General features: G+C 42.4%; 1 protein-coding gene across 1 annotated transcript in view; it reads left to right on the top strand.

The window, feature by feature from the left end:
- CUL3 (cullin 3) overlaps positions 1 to 19,990 on the top strand; it is a 150,567-nt gene that overhangs the window by 120,325 nt on the left and 10,252 nt on the right. Inside the window, exons 9-14 of the mRNA XM_077488284.1 lie at positions 662 to 832; positions 2,284 to 2,391; positions 2,477 to 2,601; positions 3,722 to 3,818; positions 3,924 to 4,058; positions 6,370 to 6,556. Of these exons, the coding sequence (XP_077344410.1) occupies positions 662 to 832; positions 2,284 to 2,391; positions 2,477 to 2,601; positions 3,722 to 3,818; positions 3,924 to 4,058; positions 6,370 to 6,556 (823 nt within the window). The remainder of the gene's footprint in view (positions 1 to 661; positions 833 to 2,283; positions 2,392 to 2,476; positions 2,602 to 3,721; positions 3,819 to 3,923; positions 4,059 to 6,369; positions 6,557 to 19,990) is intronic.

Below are 19,990 nucleotides of genomic sequence, written 5' to 3' on the forward strand. Positions count from 1 at the left end.
GCCGAGCAGACGGCTCGGTCTTTTTCGGCGGCGCTCGCTCGGTCTGTCTCGGGGCAGGATATTTAAACATGGGCAAGGCTGCAAACGGCGCTGGGCGAGCTGGAAATGACACTGGCAAGCTGCAAATGACACTCTGCAAGGCTGCAAACAGCGCTGGGCAAGCTGCAAATGACACTGATCATTCTGCAATGATGGACAAGGCTGCAGATGCACACTAAGGCTGCATTGACGGGCATTTAAATGTAATTTTTTTTTTCCTTAAACTTCCCTCCTAAACTTGGGGTGCGTGTTATACGCCGGTGCGTGTTATACCCCGATAAATACGGTACATGTGTCTGGTCATATTGGCTTCCGTCTTTATTTGGTGCAGGGGACAGGAATTGAGCTGTAAATGTTGGGTAAGATTTTTTTTGAAGCTGTGACAAAACTAACAGCTCCTAATGAGAGGAGAAGCAATAGATCCTTTATTCTAGTAAGCTGGAACAGTGCCCCTAGGTCATTTTCCCGTTGGGCACAGCTGAGGCAATATTATTGAGTATGAACACCTGCAATGTGAAAGATGCTTTAATGTACAGCAGCACTTTTAAGGGTTTTTAATGCTATTAATAGTGTAGTGTCTTTAAAGTTGTCTAACATTAAGTGATTTTTTTCTTTTTTAAAGCTCACAGAACAGGAGGTGGAATCCATACTTGACAAGGCAATGGTCCTTTTTAGATTCATGCAAGAAAAAGATGTGTTTGAACGTTACTACAAGCAGCATTTGGCTAGACGACTACTTACCAACAAGAGTGTGTCTGATGACTCTGAAAAAAATATGATATCCAAATTAAAGGTGACTCTTCTCTTCTCTTTTTCTTTCTTCTCTATGCCACCATGTTTGAAGGACATTGAGTATTGCAATTCCAATCAGAAGGCTTCTTGTCTGCCTTTTTTTTTTGCTTCGCAAGTACAGATTTTAGTTTGACAGTGAATGCGTGGTATGGTATTGGTCACTTATTATTCATGGGGCCACAAACTTTGTTTTCTTTATCATACATCACGGGACACAGAGCACCATAGTAATCACTATGTGGTTATATAGACACCTTCAAGTGATGGACACTGGTATACCCAATACAGGAAGTTCATGCCCTATATAACCCCTCCTCCTACCAGGAGTAATTCAGTTTTTTCACCAGTGTCTAAGGTGTTGGTCATGAGTGAAGATGTGCTCTGAAGAGCTCCACTGGAGGATCCTTGCTGGATTTAATCAGCCCCCATAGACCGGATCCATCGAAAGTGCCACTGAGGCCAAGGCCTCGTATACAAAGCACAAGGTTTTGCCTGTAACGCCTCACCTTGCAGGGCTTGACCCCCGGGTCCCAGATCTTTTTGGTCATGCATGATTAGTATGTATATAGATTACTAATGTACTTATGCATTCCCTGTTTTATGTTTTTCTTATAATACCATTTCAATAAAAAATCTCCTTTTGTACCTTTTATATACTTGATACTTATTGTACATGCCTAAAAAGTCCACCACTAGGGGTGTTCTAATTCTTGGTTTACAATTTTTGGATGTGGCACACAAAATAGTAAAATGATTGCCTTCCATATATATTTCTATCACGGGACACAGAGGTCCCTCCCCTCTTTTCTGGGGTTTAGGTATATTGCTTTGATACAAAAACGGAGGTACTCCTGGTAGGAGGAGGGGTTATATAGGGAGTGAACTTCCTGTATTGGGTATACCAGTGTCCATCACCTGAAGGTGCCTTATACCCACATAATTACTATGGTGCTCTGTGTCCCGTGATGTACTCCAAGAAAAAAAGGGTTTTACTGGTAAGCTGTTTTAAAAATCCTATATTTTTACAAACTACATGTATACTGCTGTGGGTATTTTTTATTTTATTTTTTTTAAAGAGAGAGCACAGCAGAAGCAGTTTGCTTTTCAGATTCTGTGTCTGTTTTACTGAGACAGGAGCTGAACGTAACCATTCCCCAAGGGGGGACAAGATTGTAACCAGAGCCTCCCAACCCTTTCCAACATTGTTTAAAACCAGGAAAAAAAAAAAGCTTAGGCTTGGGTTGGCTTTAGAAGGGAAGTCCCATGGTTTTTCACCTTAATGCAAAAACCTTCTTTTCTGCTGCTGCCCCCAGAGATCCTCCGCCCCCCCCCTTACCTGACCCCATCTGTTCCGGTGATGTGCATGAGCCTTTACACCCTTTTTAAAAGTATGTTCTACTCAAGTATCCATGTTTAGAACCTTTTTTTTTTTTTTTGTTTGTTTCCTTTCAGACCGAGTGTGGCTGCCAATTCACTTCAAAATTAGAAGGCATGTTCAGAGACATGAGTATTTCCAACACTACTATGGATGAATTCAGGCAACATCTGCAGACAACAGGGGTATGAAATGTCCGTGATTACTCAACATGCCTTCATCTTCCCTGTGTGTGGTGACATTCTTATTGGTGCTTTTGCCTTGTTTCAGGTCTCCTTAGGAGGGGTAGATCTCACAGTCAGAGTTCTTACGACTGGCTACTGGCCCACACAGTCTGCTACACCGAAGTGCAACATCCCACCTTCTGCCAGGCATGCATTTGAAGTATTTAGAAGGTAAAATAAGACATTCTAAAAGCAGAATATTCTGCCTGAAAACTGACATTCCTCTGGTTTTAAGCAATTATACATGTTTTCTGTGACAATTTTGTGTTTTAACTTGCTCTTTTACACTCCATTTTCTCAGTATTCCTAATATAGTGTAGAACAGCCCTGAGTTTATCCTCGTATATGTGGGATGCTGTCCAGAAACTTCCTTTCTGTGTCTGTCTGGTATGTCCAAAGTCTGCAAAGTTTTTAAGACAAGCTCATAGCTGCAGTAGTAGCTGTGAGCTGGTTTCTGTGTTATGCTGCAGGACCCAGAGCTAAAACTAATATGGGTGAGCTGTAGAGCTGCCGAACCACTTTTACAGGACTCGTGGGTCTTGTTCGCCCCCTAGTGATAGCAATAAAGTTATGTGCGTAAAATAAAGTGAAAAAATGTAAAAAAATATTGAAAGTGCCCCTTCGCCCTGCGTATTTGTCTCTGTAGAGTGCATACATGAGTTTAATTTGCTACATGTCGTCAAAGTGCTCTAAGTGGCAAAGGGAAAGCAAGAATTCTAGGTCCCTCATTTACATTAATGCTAAACTAATAAAGCTGTAAAATTTACTTCCTGATAATTGGGATACTGTAATATTTTGCAGCACATGAAGTTTTGAGGCTAGACATATTCAGTATTTATTTACTCAATACTTGTGTGCACTAAAATTTATAAAAAGTGGATGTCTTTACCTGAGTGCTGAGAAATCTATACTAGTGTCCTAGAAACAGAAGCTAGTTTGAAAATGCAGTGCATAACCCCTCAAACAGCTTATAGTCCCACTATATGCTGTTTGATAGCAACAAGAATTGTCCACTGGATAATGTGAGATTTTTTTTATTTGCATTAATGTTGTGCTTAGAAGGTGTGGCTCTAAGGGAGCTAATGCTCTATACGCAGTTTTTTTTGCTTTTAAAAACACAAGGACTGCCCAGAACCAGTTAAAGATGTTCTAAATTGTTCATGTTATGAAGCCATTTGAGGCTTAGCAGAGATCTTTTAACATCTGTTCTGCTGCAATTTCCCACAATATGTGAGCCCTTGCTCATTTATTGGTGTAAGTAATTAAAATATTGCGTTTGCTTTGATTAAAGGTTTTATCTTGCTAAACACAGTGGACGGCAGCTGACATTGCAACACCACATGGGTTCTGCAGATCTTAATGCCACTTTTTATGGACCTGTGAAAAAGGTTAGTAGAAAGATTTGAATATAGAGAAAATGGTATCCTAGAAGATGCCCCACATAATAAATCCTAGTTCGTTAATGTGCATGGTTGTGTGCATTTTCTTTTCAGGAGGATGGCTCAGAGGTCGGTGTAGGAGGCGCTCAAGTTACTGGTTCCAACACACGAAAACACATACTGCAAGTCTCAACCTTCCAGATGACCATATTAATACTCTTCAACAACCGAGAAAAGTACACTTTTGAGGTAGGGAATGAAATATTTTTTTACCCCCATTGTATTTTTTCTTGTCTTTTACTTACAAATAAGTTGACTGCAAGAGTTCTGTGCATATCTACTTACTACTTGGACTTCTGCGGTTGTTTTGTTTTTTTGGGTTGCAACTGAAAACTAAAGTTGATTTAGAATTCTACTTATTGAGCTCCATAGGTTATCTACTATTTGATTTTCATAAGTTACTTAAGGCCGGCCATATACCGAGCAAATTTCTTTCCTGCAACCACGGGTTGCAGGTAAGAAATTTGCTCGATTTCCCCCATCAACAGTGTTCATGCGAGAATCCCTTCTCCTGGCCAGAGAAGCCTTACTTTGTTCAATCAAGACTACCTGATAAGGTTTGAGACACAGATGAGTCATTACTTCTGTATGCAAACAGTCTTTTTATAGCAAAATTAGAGCGTGGAAAATATTAAAAGTAGCAAGATGACATGAATGAAACGCATAAATATTTGTCTCCTTGAATGCTTAATTCCCAGTTCTGTGTAACTGGGCTTTATAGACTTGAATTTGCAATTTTTTTTTTTTTAAAGCCGTCATGCTACTTTTTTTTATTTTAGACAGTGACAGATTCTCTATATAGCAAATTCAGTAATACTCACGTTTAAAATGTTTACCTAATGGTGTTTTCCATTGCAGCCACTAAAATATACCCAATACTTTTGGGTATAAGGCTAGGCTCACACTACTGTGGCTGTGATTTGATCTGATTTTTCAGTGCAATTGTGTACTGCGACCTAGTTTCATTTTGGATTTGGTTTACATATTCTGTGGGACCAGAATTGCGCTATAATCGCACCAGAGTAGCACAGGGCCCTTTTCCAAATGTGTTCTGTGCTACATTGATGTGAACAGGCACCTTTAGAAAAATTTCCATTGTCATGCAATTCTATGCGATTAAGTTGCATCTGGAATCACACCTATTGAGAACCAGGCACAAGGTAGCATGAAACCTCTCTATGGGTCATATATTGCTAATCCTGAACAACGTGACATTAGCGCTGTAAGCTTGATGTGTTGTATTTTGTGCTAGTAAAGTACTGCAAATTGGAGCATAACTGGATTGAGAAGTAGGCTTTAAAGAGGATCTGTCACTGCCTGAATAGACAAGCTAACAGGGTCTATTGAACTACTTGCTGACCGCTTAACTGGGAAAATGACATTACTTTGCATTTTAATACCCAAGCTATGGCTGCAGCTAGATGCTATAACTCCTGTATTAAAATTTTCTGCAGCCTCCACTCTTTCTGATAAGGGATTGGAGCGGCTGATTAGCTGCTGGATCACTGTTAGAACCATCATGGTTGGGTGGACCCCCCACTTTCCATTGGTTCTCAGGCTTATCTGGCTCATCGGGAAGCCAGAGAACTGGTCTGGCAGTTGTGACGGCTGGCCATAGAGATCAGCAGAGGAAAGATGGCCTCCGCTCATATGACTTAGGAGGCCGGGAACGATGTCATGACATCACTTCCAGTTTACGGCGATGTAAACAAGGCCATTTTTTTTTTTTTTTTAAGCCATTTTCTATTGTAGAATATAGTTGTGGGGGCATCGTAACCCCAGATCTCTTCCATAAAGAGGACTGGTCATGCCTTATTTCTATCACAAGGGATGTTTACATTCCTTGTGATAGGAATAAAAGTGATAAAAAACGGACAGTGTAAAAATATAATTTTAATAAAGAAAACTTCAAAGGCCCCCCATCCCCCCCTTGCTCATGCGCAGTGGTGAATGCTTATGTAGGTCCCACCAACGTATGGAAATGTTCGCACCACATACATGAGGTATTGCCACGAACGTCAGAGCGAGATCAACAATATTTCTAGCACTAGACAACCTCTGTAACTCAAAACTGGTAACTTGTAAAGAAAATGTTAAAGCACAGCCTAAACCTAAGAAAATTGCAATAACCTCCATTTTCTTCTCTAGGGCCTCTGCTAAAAAAAATAAAAATAAAGTGTGTGTGTATATATGTGTGTGTGTGTGTGTGTGTGTGTGTGTGTGTGTATATATATATATATATATATATATATATATATATATATTTTTTTTTTAGGGGTTCTAAAACTTTCTTTAGCAAAAAAAAAGCTGCTTTTTACGTTACCAAATTGTCCGAATACTGGCTTTCTGTAAAGTGGAAAAATGGGAAATATTGTTAATTGCTAATCTGCTTAAAAGACTTGGTGTTAATGGACTGACATTGTTGAATTAAGTTTATCATAGTTTATGAATGCATGTGTTTCATCTCCTCACAGAATCTGTAAATGTCTTTTCTGTACAGGAAATCCAGCAAGAGACAGATATCCCAGAACGAGAGCTGGTGAGAGCACTGCAGTCTCTTGCCTGTGGAAAGCCTACTCAGAGAGTCCTCACAAAGGAGCCCAAATCAAAAGAAATAGAATGTGGTCACGTGTTCACTGTAAATGATCAATTCACTTCCAAATTGCATAGAGTTAAAATCCAAACAGGTGGGTAAACCTAAAAGAACATGTTTGTTTCATCTCATTTAGCAATTATGGTCATTGGAGAGGTATCTTTTATCTTGTCTGTCTGGCAGTACTATCTGATGGATGTAATAGTACTTCAAAGAGCCAAAACTCTGCCGCTGGTTAAAATCCAACTTCCATCTGTGTCCTTCAGTGTCAGTCGTTTCCAGTCTTAAAAGAAAAATGTAATGTTACCAAAAAAGTTTGACAACCTAAATATAGGCAAAATAGATGTATATATATCTATCTCTCCCTCCAATAACCAAATTCAGAGACGTCCCGAGTAGGAGTGTAGTACTTGCCGGGCAGTGAGCACAGGGCCGGACTTCCTCTAGTGGGTCCTGTGCTCACTGCCCAGCACTGTGCAGCTCAATTGGCATTTTCCATTAAACGCCAGAATTGGCAGGACCGCCTCTAGTGCCCTGTACTTTTCACAGATGAGCAGGTTCACCCTGAGCACATGTGACAGAAGTGAAAGGGTCTGGAGGAGCCATGGAGAATGTTATGCTGCTTGTAACATCGTTCAGTATGACCGGTTTGGTTGTGGGTCATTGATAGTCTGGCAAGGCTTATCCACGGACACACATGTCTCTACAGGCTAGACAATGGCACCCTGATTACTATTTGGTATCGGGATAAAATCTCTTCACCTTACGCTGTTGCAATGGGGTCCTAGGTTTCTGCTGGAATAGGACAATCCCCGGTCTCATGTGGCAAGAGTATGCAGCCAGTCCCTGGAGGATGAAGGAATTGATCCCATTGAATGGCCCCCATGCTCGCCTGACCTAAATCCAATAGAACACCTCTGGAACATTATGTTCCAGTCCATCCGACACTGCCATGTTGCACCTTGGTCTGTTCAGGAGCACAGTGATGCGCTGGTTCATATCTGGGAGAAAATACCCCAAGATAACATCTGTTTTCTCATTAGGAGCATGCCCTGACGTTGTCAGGCATGCATACAAGCGCGCGGGGGCCTTATAAACTAAAGAGTACCATTTTGAGTTTCTGCAATAAAATTTCAGCACGATGGACTTGCATGCTGCATAATTTTTTCACTTAGATTTTCGGGGTGTCTTTAACCACTTGCCAACCAGCGCACGCCGATGTACGTCGACAGAATGGCACGGGCAGGCAAATGGGCGTACATGTACGTCCCTTTAAATTTGCCGCCCTGCCATCGGGAGCTGGTCGGGACCCCCGTGAGGCCGGTCGCGGGACCCGCGGACTCGATCGCCGCGGGCATACCCGCGATCGTCTCACGGAGCGGCTGAATGAAGAAATGCCGTTGTAAACAGCATTTCTCCATTCTGCCTAGCAACTAGTGACGCTGATCTCTGCTCCATGTGATTGGAGCAGAGATCAGTGTTCACTAAATGAAAGCCCAACCCCCCCACAGTTAGTAACACACCCCTAGGAACACTTAACCCCTACACTGCCACCCACTGGTTAACCCCTTCACTGCCAGTGTCATTTACACAGGAATCACTGCATTTATATAGCAGTGATTACTGTATAAATGACAATGGTCCCAAAAATGTGTCAAAAATGTCCGATGGGTCCCCCACAATGTCGCAGTCGCAATAAAAATCGCTTATCGCCGCCATTACTAGTAAAAAACAAATAATAAAAAATTTTTTTAAAAAATGCTACAAAACTATCCCTATTTTGTAAACGCTATAACTTTTGCGCAAACCAATCAATCAATTATTGCGATTTTTTTTTTTTTTTTTTTTTTACCAAAAATATGTAGAAGAATACGTATCGACCTAAACTGAGGGAAAAAAATGTTTTTTATATATTTTTGGGGGATATTTATTATAACAAAAAGTAAAAAATGTGTTTTTTTTTCAAAATTGTCGCTCTATTTTTGTTTATAGCGCAAAAAATTAAAAACCGCAGGGGTGATCAAATACCACCAAAAGAAAGCTCTATTTGTGCGGGAAAAAAAGGACGTCAATTTTGTTTGGGAGCCACGTCGCACGACCGCGCAATTGTCAGTTAAAGCGACGCAGTGCCGAATCGCAAAAAGTGGTCTGGTCTTTGACCAGCAAAATGGTCCGGTCTGAAAGTGGTTAAAGTCAGCCCATTTAAACCCAGTCCATATCAGTATAGATATTCATCATGATATTTTTCCCCATTGATATCTGATGTGTTTTCAAAGTGTTCCTTTAAAAATTTTTGAGCAGTGTATAAATGGCTGTCCAAAACATGCAATCTTCCTTTTAAGTGCAAGTGAATAATGTGCAGACACCCTTGTGATGACTCCACCAGTATATCTAGCAGATCACCTCCATCCCTAGAACTACAGTGCCTTGCGAAAGTATTCGGCCCCCTTGAACTTTTCAACCTTTTGCCACATTTCAGGCTTCAAATATAAAGATATAAAATGTTTATTTTTTGTGAAGAATCACCAACAAGTGGGACACAATTGTGAAGTGGAACAAAATCTATTGGATTTTTGAAACTTTTTTTAACTAATAAAAAAAATAAAAAGTGGGGTGTGCAAAATTATTCAGCCCCCTTGCGTTAATACTTTGTAGAGCCACCTTTTGCTGCGATTACAGCTGCAAGTCGCTTGGGGTATGTCTCTATCAGTTTTGCACATCGAGAGACTGAAATTCTTGCCCATTCTTCCTTGCAAAACAGCTTGAGCTCAGTGAGGTTGGATGGAGAGCGTTTGTGAACAGCAGTTTTCAGCTCTTTCCGCAGATTCTCGATTGGATTCAGGTCTGGACTTTGACTTGGCCATTCTAACACCTGGATACGTTTATTTGTGAACCATTCCTTTGTAGATTTTGCTGTATGTTTGGGATCATTGTCTTGTTGGAAGATAAATCTCCGTCCCAGTTTCAGGTCTTTTGCAGACTCCAACAGGTTTTCATCCAGAATGGTCCTGTATTTGGCTGCATCCATCTTCCCCTCAATTTTAACCATCTTCACTGTCCCTGCTGAAGAAAAGCAGGCCCAAACCATGATGCTGCCACCACCATGTTTGACAGTGGGGATGGTGTGTTGAGGGTGATGAGCTGTGTTGCTTTTACGCCAAACATATCGTTTTGCATTGTGGGCAAAAAGTTGGATTTTGGTTTCATCTGACCAGAGCACCTTCTTCCACATGTTTGGTGTGTCTCCCAGGTGGCTTGTGGCAAACTTTAGACGAGACTTTTTATGGATATCTTTGAGAAATGGCTTTCTTCTTGCCACTCTTCCATAAAGGCCAGATTTGTGCAGTGTACGACTGATTGTTGTCCTATGGACAGACTCTCCCACCTCAGCTGTAGTTCTCTGCAGTTCATCCAGAGTGATCATGGGCCTCTTGGCTGCATCTCTGATCAGTCTTCTTGTCTGGGCTCAAAGTTTAGAGGGACGGTCAGGTCTTGGTAGATTTGCAGTGGTCTGATACTCCTTCCATTTCAAAATGATTGCTTGCACAGTGCTCCTTGGGATGTTTAAAGCTTAGGAAATCCTTTTGTATCCAAATCCGGCTTTAAACTTTTCCTCAACAGTATTACGGACCTGCCTGGTGTGTTCCTTGGTCTTCATGATGCTCTCTGCGCTTTCAACAGAACCCTGAGACTATCACAGAGCAGGTGCATTTATACAGAGACTTGATTACACACAGGTGGATTCTATTTATCACCATCAGTCATTTAGGACAACATTGGATCATTCAGAGATCCTTGCTGAACTTCTGGAGTGAGTTTGCTGCACTGAAAGTAAAGGGGCCGGATAATTTTGCACGCACCACTTTTCAGTTTATTTGCTAAAAAAGTTTAAAGTATTCAATAGATTTCGTTCCACTTCACAATTATGTCCCACTTGTTGGTGATTCTTCACAAAAAATTAAAATTTTATATCTTTGTTTGAAGCCTGAAATGTGGCAAAAGGTTGAAAAGTTCAAGGGGGCCGAATACTTTCGCAAGGCACTGTATACTATACATCGGTAATAAGTGCTTTTGCACTTTTTATGTTGGGACCAACATATGAAAGGGCTGCAGGTTCTAATGCAGATAGATTCTCAAAGATGACAACTCAAGTGGCCTCAACCCTTCATTTATCCACTTTTCCTAAAGGGGATACAAGATACTCAAAGGAACACAGCGGGAACCATCATTGTGTAACATGCATAAAACCTCCAGATTTATAAAAAAAAAAAAAAAAAAACTTAAAAGCACTCACATTTTGATCTGCTCAATGTCTAGTGCACTTAGATGTAAAAGCAGAAAAATAGGACACTAGCCTCGTTTCCAGTCTTTCATGCAGCCTGTGGGCTGAACAAAAAAAGGGATGGATCGGTGTGTATGCCCACCATTAGGATAACACCCTTCATCCACCCAATTCTAATGATGGACATACATGCACCATTTTTTTAACTGGTGGTGGTGAAATCGCCTCCTACAGCGCTGGAGTCACTGATTTTCGTATCATGAGAGCAAACACTGTTGCTGTCAAGATAAATAAATCAGTGCTGCAGCTGAATGGCGTACCTGAAGAGCAAACGGTGATAACGATAAAACGTTAACTCGATAAAAACAGCTTGAGGTTTTGAACAGCCTTAAAATTATATGCCGAAAGCATGGGGGCAATCTGCCCCTAATGTTAGGAGCAAATCGCTCCTCCACACCTGCCCATATGAAATCACCTCCTAAAGAGCTGGAGTCACATCTTTATGTATCGTGGGAGCAAACTCTGTTACTCTCAGAATAAATAAACCCCCGCTGCAGCTGAATGGCGTACCTGCTAAGCAAATGATGGTTAACAATAAAACAATAAACAAAAGTAACATTACAGTAAAGCAAATACAATAAAACATAATCAAAATAAAACATTACACTTCTAAAATACAGTAACAATAGAGAGAACAATAGACAGAATAGAGAGCAAACATAAGAGAGAACAACGGAGAAGAAAAATAAAACCAGAACAATTTTTGGCTTTTTTTTTTTTTTTTGCACTTTTAGATAAACTGTAAATGTTCCAGATTAGGGTCTCTCAAAATGTGATGGCCATCTCATCTTTTGAGACCCTGTGTAAGTGTGCCTAGGACTGCAATGCTGTACCCTTCACTAATACTCCACTAGTGTGTGGTAGCGTTCAAATCTGTCACCAATGCAAAGACTAGGTTGGTCAGGAGGGACAATAAAAGCATGTGGCACGCCTATAGCCGTGCTTTCTACAGACACGTCGTCTTCATTTGGGAAATTCTCTGGGTAGGGGTACCAGGGAGGACATGCGGAAAATGCCTCCCATGCAGCCACCTCACTGCATTTGGATTAGGAAGTTGGGCCACAGGGCCATCTGGAAATAGAAGGGCTGTGATCTTTTCCTGGAATTTAAGGAAGGATCCAGTTGTACTGAAGCTTTGTATAGCACATAAGCATTCAGCAGAGCCAATTGGAGTAAGTATACAGACACTTTTTTTATACCAGCGTCTGGCCTTACGGGTAATTGGGTATGGCTTCAACAACTGGTCATTGAGGTCCACCCCTCCCATATGAAGGTTATATTCGTGGACACAGGTGGGTGTTTCTCCCCAACACCAGTCACTGTAGGAATTTGGACCGTCGTGACTGCATGATGGGAGGACAGAACGAAAATATTCCTGTGGAATCAGTTCTCACTAATTTATGCATTCGCTCCTATTCTGTTGCTTCCATGGCTTCTTCACAGGGTCAAGCAGGAAGGGAAGTTGGTGATTCTTGTGACTCAGAAGATCTTGGTATGCAGAAATCATAAGGATGGCGGTAGGGGCCCATGAACCCTACCACCACGTCCAGAACTTCTCTCGCAAGGTTCAGTATTCCATCCTACCTTACAAACGCTAAATTTAGCGGTTTGGCTATTGAAACCCACATTCTGTAGAAATGTGGACTGTCAGGTTCAGTGGTATCTACCTTGATTAATGCAAGGAAGCCAGAATTGTATATTATAGAGTCTGGAAGGCATATGTCTCCTGGTGTGAATCCAGAGGTTGGCACCCCAGGAAGTATGTAATAGGTAGAATCCTTGACTCTCTGTAGATTGGGTTAGAAATGAAGCTGGCCTTGAGTACGATCAAAGGCCAGGTCTCTGCCTTATCGGTATTATTTCACTGACCACTTGCTTTCGCGTTCTTTGGTTCGTAGCTTTATTCAGGGGCTTACGTGGCTTAATCCTTCTTTTAGGTCACCCCTGAACCCTTGGTATTTCGTTCTGTCGGCATTGCAGAAACAGCCTTTTGAGCTGATGCAGCATATTCCCTTTTGACAAGGAAACTAATTTTTCTGGTAGCCATATCTTCTGCAGGAAGGGTATCGGAGTTGGCTGCTCTTTCTTGTAAAGAGCCATATTTAATTACAAGGATAAGGTAGTATTGCGTCGTCCTAACATTCTACCAACGGTAGTGTCAGGTTTTCATCTAAACCAGGATTCTACCTTCATTTTTTCCAGATTCCTGTTCTGCGGAAAAGAAGTCACTACATTCTCTGGATGTGGTGAGAGCAGTCAGTCTTACTTGAAGGAGACTGCTCAGATTCGAAAAACTGATGTTTTGTTTGTGTTGCCTGAAGGTCCTAAAAGAGGACAGGCAGCATCAAAATCTACTATTTCTAAATACATTTGGCAAGTATTCCACCTTTTCAAATCACAGCGTATTCCACTAGGGCTGTTAGTGCTTTGTGGGCAGTGCATCATCAAGCTGCCATGGCTCAAATCTGCAAGGCCGCAATTTGATCTTCAATCCATACATATACCAGGTTCTATCAGGTGGATGTAAAAAGGCATGAGATTATCACCTTTGGGCGTAGTGTGCTGCAGGCAGCAGTAGATGTCCTCTAGTCTCATGGTGCCCTACTTTTGTTGTGTAACTACTATGGCTCTGTGTCCCGCAATCTACTCCAACAAAGGATTTTACAGGTACGCTGTTATAAAACAGGAAAAAGACATAAGCTGCACTAAAGTGCACTATATAATAAGGCAAAAGCCTACTATGTGGATATAAGTAGTGTAACAATACATATGATTCTATAATATCCCCAACCAATGGATGAAAAAAATATACCAAAATACATAAACAAATAATATAAAAACTTTCTGTCCTACCCTCAGGTGGGCAGGAAACCACTTCAGTGAAGAGTGATACAAACAACGTTTTTAAATTAATATAATGAATAAAACACCCCGTGAAACACAAAGTCTCTGAAATAATAAATACACAGAAAAAAAGTCCTGCTGTGACCAATTAAACGAAATCCTCCATAGATGAACAGTGTCCAATCCACCATGAAATGTCTGAATTCACGTCTTACCAGAAATTCATGACCCCCCCACCACAGAGGGTCACAATGAGCATTTAGGTATGTGATCGTTCCTCACTCCAAGGGAATCCTTTATTAATCGTTTGAATCATCACTTTCGGGTATAAAAGGCTGGATACATTTTCACAGAATACCCCTCATACGTTTGGAAGGTTCAAAATATGCACCATGGAAAAGAGATAAAGCTCCAATAGTGTAAAACCTTTTCTTGGAATTTCTGAGCCTTAAGTCCGTTGCGCTGGCCGGACACACACGGATAAACCCGTCCTTCCTGGACTCTGAACAAGAGTTAACTGCTCAGAAATTCCAATCACATTGTAAGTGTTTTATATTTTTTGGATTTTAACAAGAAAAGGTTTTACACTATCGGAGCTTTATCTCTTTTCCATGGTGCATATTTTGAACCTTCCAAACGTATGAGGGGTATTCTGTGAAAATGTATCCAGCCTTTTATACCTGAAAGCGGTGATTCAAACGATTAATAAAGGATTCCCTTGGAGTGAGGAACGATCACATACCTAAATGCTCATTGTGACCCTCTGTGGTGGGGGGTCGTGAATTCAGACATTTGGTGGTGGATTGAACACTGTTTATCTATGGAGGATTTCGTTTAATTAGTCACAGCAGGACTTTTTTTCTGTGTATTTTTTCAGAGACTTTTTTTGTGTTTCACGGGGTGTTTTATTCATTATATTAATTTAAAAACGTTGTTTGTATCACTCTTCACTGAAGTTTTTTCCTGCCCACCTGAGGGTAGGACAGAAAGTTTTTATATTTGTTTATGTATTTTGGTATATTTTTTTCATCCATTGGTTGAATCGTATGTATTGTTACACTACTTATATCCACATAGTAGGCTTTTGCCTTATTATATAGTGCACTTTAGCGCAGCTTTTTTTTTTCCTGTTTTGTTTTTGTAATTATGTGATAGAGTTAAGCTGCAGCTGAACCCAGTTCTTTGGGATTATTCCTTATATTTTATAATTCACCTTAGCGCAGTTTTTTCTTTCTTTTTTCAAACGCTGTTATAAAAGTCCTATTATCTCTACACTTCACAGTGAGCAAATTATTACATCTCAAGCAGGCTCTCTCCCCCAGCCTAAGACTGGAATCTACAAGCCACTGGCTAAGCCCCGGCGATTAGATCGCACAGTGCCACATACGCCAATTCCATGATCAAACGAGTGACTAAAAAATTGCACACTTTTGTAATAATTGTCCACATACAAGTGGTACCCCTTTCCGAATAAGGGTGGCACCAAGTCCCACACAATCTTACCAGCACTCCTTATGTAGTCTGGGCAGTTCTCCAGCTCTATGCAACTATCTCTTTGCTTGTAAACCATTAAACTATATGTTTAGCCTGTTGCTCTTGCTTATACATCGTGATCACATATCTGGCACGCTTGTTGGGAAGATACTGTTTGACTGGCAAGCAGCTAGAAAACTTAATCGGGTACTCATCAACGCAGACAATGTGATTGGGAGTAAACAAGGCTGCAAGCTGCTGGTTGAAGTGGTTTAAGAGGGGCTGAATACAAATTGCTTTGGTCCACAATAGATCTATAGAGATCTTCTGTGAAAAACAGTGAATAAAAATCAAGTGATGTAAAATCAACTGTTTCCACTTGAATTCTGGATTGGCCAGTGAATGGGGGAAGTACGGGTGCTGCACAAGTGGTGGGCTGCCAATTCGGATTGGCAAATGCAGCAGGAAGGGAACTATGGGCTTAATGGGTCTGTCCTTGTCTTCTTGGTGGCAGCGGGACACTAGTTGTGCTAGCCACCTCACCAGCTTGAACTGCATTTATGGGACTTGTCACATCACCATGTGTTACTGCAGTGCTGGATGTATGACCGGGATGTACTAGGCCACTGATGCTTACCAGTTCACCAGAAGGATGAGCGGCACTAGTACTGAGAGCCCTGCAGTTCTTGCACCTCAACAGCAGAAGAACTGGGTCGGGTACGCCTGACCTTGGCAGGAACCTCTACTACGTCGTCAGAGCTATCTGTCAGGGTGTCGCTGCTGTCTACAGGTTTGTATTTTGAGCCTGAATCTGACAGATGGGTCACTTCCTCTTCACTCATCTGTCTTGCTCAGAAACGTGATGGCTTCTTCACTAGTGTACCTTTGACTGGACATTTTGGCCTCTAAATTTACTGGTACAGTAGTGCGACTCACAGGAAAAAGAGCTCCTGACTGTCAGTGACTGCTTACAATGCTATTAAAAAAAAAAAACTGTTAGCGTTTCCAGGGATCAGGCCTGACTCTGCGAATGCTGCCGTTATGTGTTTAGTGTTTTATAAGTGACTGTGATCGATTGTTACTGCACTTGGGTGGGCTGGGCGTAGGGGCTAAACGCTGGTGCTAGCAGGTATCTTGGCAGATCCCACTAACACTGTTTTTTCAACCCTAAACACTTGGGGATGCTAGTATAGATATCAGATATTGATCAGTTCAGCCACTATACTACTAAGGGAGGTATATGGTGTGTGGGTGTTGGCGCTACTGGCACTAATCTGACGCTGCCTGGAGAGACTCAGACCATAATTGATGCTAAAACCTAACTGATATCATCTGCTGGGTGATCAGGGGGTTAAACCTTTATTTAAGTAATATATGGCTTGAGCCCTGACACTATAAAAAAATAAATAAATAACCAACTAACCATTGTCACTGTGACACTAATACGGTGATCACTGGTGATGGGAAGATAAAGGGGTTAAACCTTTATTAGGGGGGTCCCTAGACCTATCTGGAGCTACTACTAAGTACCTTTTAATGCTGATTTATGTCACAAATGACACCAGTACAGTGATCAAAGAAAAATATCAACACTGCATTGGGTGACACTGTGACAGGGAGTGAATGGGTTAACTGGGGGGGAAAGGGGGGGGGGAGAAATGTGTGCCTATGTGTACTCAGTGTAGTGTTTGTGCAACTCATGTTTTGGATGTCCTCTCTCCTCTCTGGAACGGAAAAGAATTCCATGAGGAGACATGACATCACTTGGATTTCATTCATCAGGACCAATCAGCAGGTCCAGGCTGGAAATCATTGGCCTTGTCCTGAAGACTGATCGGTTCTTGAACGAATCCGATCGTTGCGGCCACTTAGTGGGTGCGTGTGCCTAATGTCGCTTTGCATACCCATGCCATTCTGCCGCAGTAAAACCGCGGTGGCTGGTCAGGAAGTGGTTAATGAGCGTAATACGTAGCCAAGTCTGTCATTACTAATATTTTAATGGAGTGGATGGCTTACCTTTCCCGCAATGTGTTTAGGTGGGGTGTGTGTGTGTATATGTGTGTGTGTATATATATATATATATATATATATATATGTGTATGTATGTGTATATATGTATATGTATATATATATATATATATATATATATATATATATATATATATATATATATATATATATATATATATATATATATTAGTGTGTATGTATGTGTATATATATATATATATATATATATATATTTGGCCTCCTTATAAACACAGTTAATGCTTGATTACGGTTAATGTTTGAATACATGAAATCTCATGTTCCATACGTGGTTACATAGGTAGTCAGGTTGAAAAAAGACACAAGTCCATCTAGTTCAACCATAAAAAAAAAATTCATACAATTCCATATACCCAATCCTATACCCACAGTTGATCCAGAGGAAGGCAAAAAAAAACCCAGAAAAGCAGGATCCACTTTGGGAACGGGAAGGAATTTTATCCCCCTGCTGTAGCAAAGAGGCAATTGGATTTTCCCTGGATCAACCTTGCCTATAAGTGTCAATTCACACTGGGGCAACAAGACTTACAGCACGACTTTACAAGGTGACTTTGGGCAACTTACAACACTACTTCAAGTCGCCACCAGGCAACTGGCTGTGGCCGCTCACAGAATAATCAGCTCCCTATCGCCATGGGTTCCCCTCCAACAGCATACCAGGCCCTTAGGTCTGGTATAGATTAAATTAAAAAAACCGACAGGGGTTCCCCCAAAATCCATGCCAGAGCCTTATCCGAGCACGCAGCTGGGCTGGTCAGGAAAGGGGGTGCGAATGAGCGAGCAACCCCCCCCCCCCTCCTGAACTGTACCAGGCTGCATGCCCTCAATGGGGGGGGTGCTTTGGCTGAAGGGGGGCGCCACCCCAAAACACCTTGTCCCCATGTTAAGGGTCCCTTCCCGACAACCCTGGCTGTTGGTTATCGGGGGCCAGGGGCTTATCGGAATCTGGGAGCCCCCTTTAATAAGGGGGCCCCCAGATTCCGGCCCCCACCCTATGAGAATGAGTATAGGGTACATCATAGCCCTACCCATTCACCTGGTGGAAATGGTGTCAATAAAAAAAACACACTAGACAGGTTTTTAAAGTAATTTATTAGGCAGCTCCGGGGGTCTCTTCCGACTTCTCCGCTCTCTCAAGCCTCTTCTTTCGGTCTCCGGTTCTTCTGCCAGGCTCCTCTGCTATCTTCTGCTCTTTTGCTAGCATTGGCCCAGTCTTTTCTGTCGTCTTCTTCCCTCTTCTCTTTTTCTGATGTTGACACGACGCTCTCTCCTGCTGTAATGCTGTGTGCGAGGTGCGCAACCACTTATATAGGCATGGGGCGTGGTCACCGGGTGATGTCACCCGTTGACCCCCACCCATTATGACCCATTGGGACTGTGGCGTCATAAGGGGCAGGGTCACCGGGGGACATCACACGGTAACCACGCCCCATGCCTATATAAGTGGTTGCGCACCTCACACACAGCATTACAGCGGGGGAGAGCGTCGGGTCAACATCGGAAGAGGGAAGAAGACTGTGGAGGCGACCGGGCCAATGCTGGCAAGATAGCGGAGAGCCCTTACTCATTCACATAGGGTGGGGGGGGCGGGATCTGGGGGCCCCCTTATTAAAGAGGGCTCCCATATTCCGATAAGCTCACCTCCCGCAGACCCCGACAACCAAGGGCCAGGGTTGTTGGGAAGGGGTCCTTGTCCTCCTCAAAATGGGGACAAGGTGCTTTGGGGTGTGGGGGCCGCAGGGCACCCCCTTCCCCAAAGCACCCACCCCTCCATGTTAAGGGCATGCGGCCTGCTATGATTCGGGGGGGGGGCGGGGTTGCGCTTGCTCATCCCCACCCTCTTTCCTGACAGGCCGGGCTGTGTGCTCGGATAAGGGTCTGGTATGGATTTTGGATTTTGGGACCCCCCACGCAGTTTCTTCCCCTTAATCCATACCAGACCTAAGGACCTGGTATTCCCTTGAAGGGGAACCCATGCCGTTTGTTTTTGTTTTTTTTTAATTAGAGAGGCGACATTGTTGCTTCTTTCTCGGGCTCACTGCAGTAGGAAAATGGGTGTTTTTTTTCCTATTGCAACCAGCACCAGATGCACAGTACCCTGTCCCTGAGAACCAGCGCCATGGGATCGAGCTGGAAACACATTCTCGCGGGCAGGTACTGTAATTTCTTTTCCTGTAAAGTCACCTCAATATAGATGGAGATCCAACTTGGAGGTGACTTCCATTGAATTCTATGGGTACAAGTCGCCTTGAAGTAGTACACCTTGTCCTCAGTGTTGGCCTTAAAGTGAATAACTCAACACCAAGTTCACTTTATGGACCCCTTAAATATTTATACATGGTGATCATATCCCACCTTAATCCCCTCTTCTCAAGAGTGAATAAATTCAGTTCCTCAAATCTTTCCTCATAGCTGTCTATGAGCAGTACTGTCATTCTAGAAAGCAGTGAGCCAAGTGGCTTGTGCTGCAGAAGTGACAACGCTGATAGCCAGATTCCCTGCAACATTATTTATTCATATCAATGTAGTGCAAGCAGACACAACCTGAAAGGATAAGTTCGCATTTGGAACGTGTTACACATTCCACCCATATTTAGACCCCTTTCACACTGGGGCCGCTGTAGCATTAAAGCGCTGCTTGTTTTAGCGGCACTTTTTAGCGCTGTTTAAACGCTTTTTGGCCTCTAGCTGGGTGCTTTTACCCCCACCCCTCACCCCCCCCCCCCCCCCCCCGCTAGAGGTCAAAGAAGGGGTTAAAAGTTCCAGTGTTGTGGTGCTTCCGAAACACTTTTCAGGTGCTTTGGAAGCGTTTGCCATTCT

This window comes from Lithobates pipiens, unplaced genomic scaffold (assembly GCF_037356315.1).
Source record: "Lithobates pipiens isolate NorthernLeopardFrog02 unplaced genomic scaffold, aLitPip1_a1.2 Scaffold_18, whole genome shotgun sequence".
NCBI lineage: Eukaryota > Metazoa > Chordata > Amphibia > Anura > Ranidae > Lithobates > Lithobates pipiens.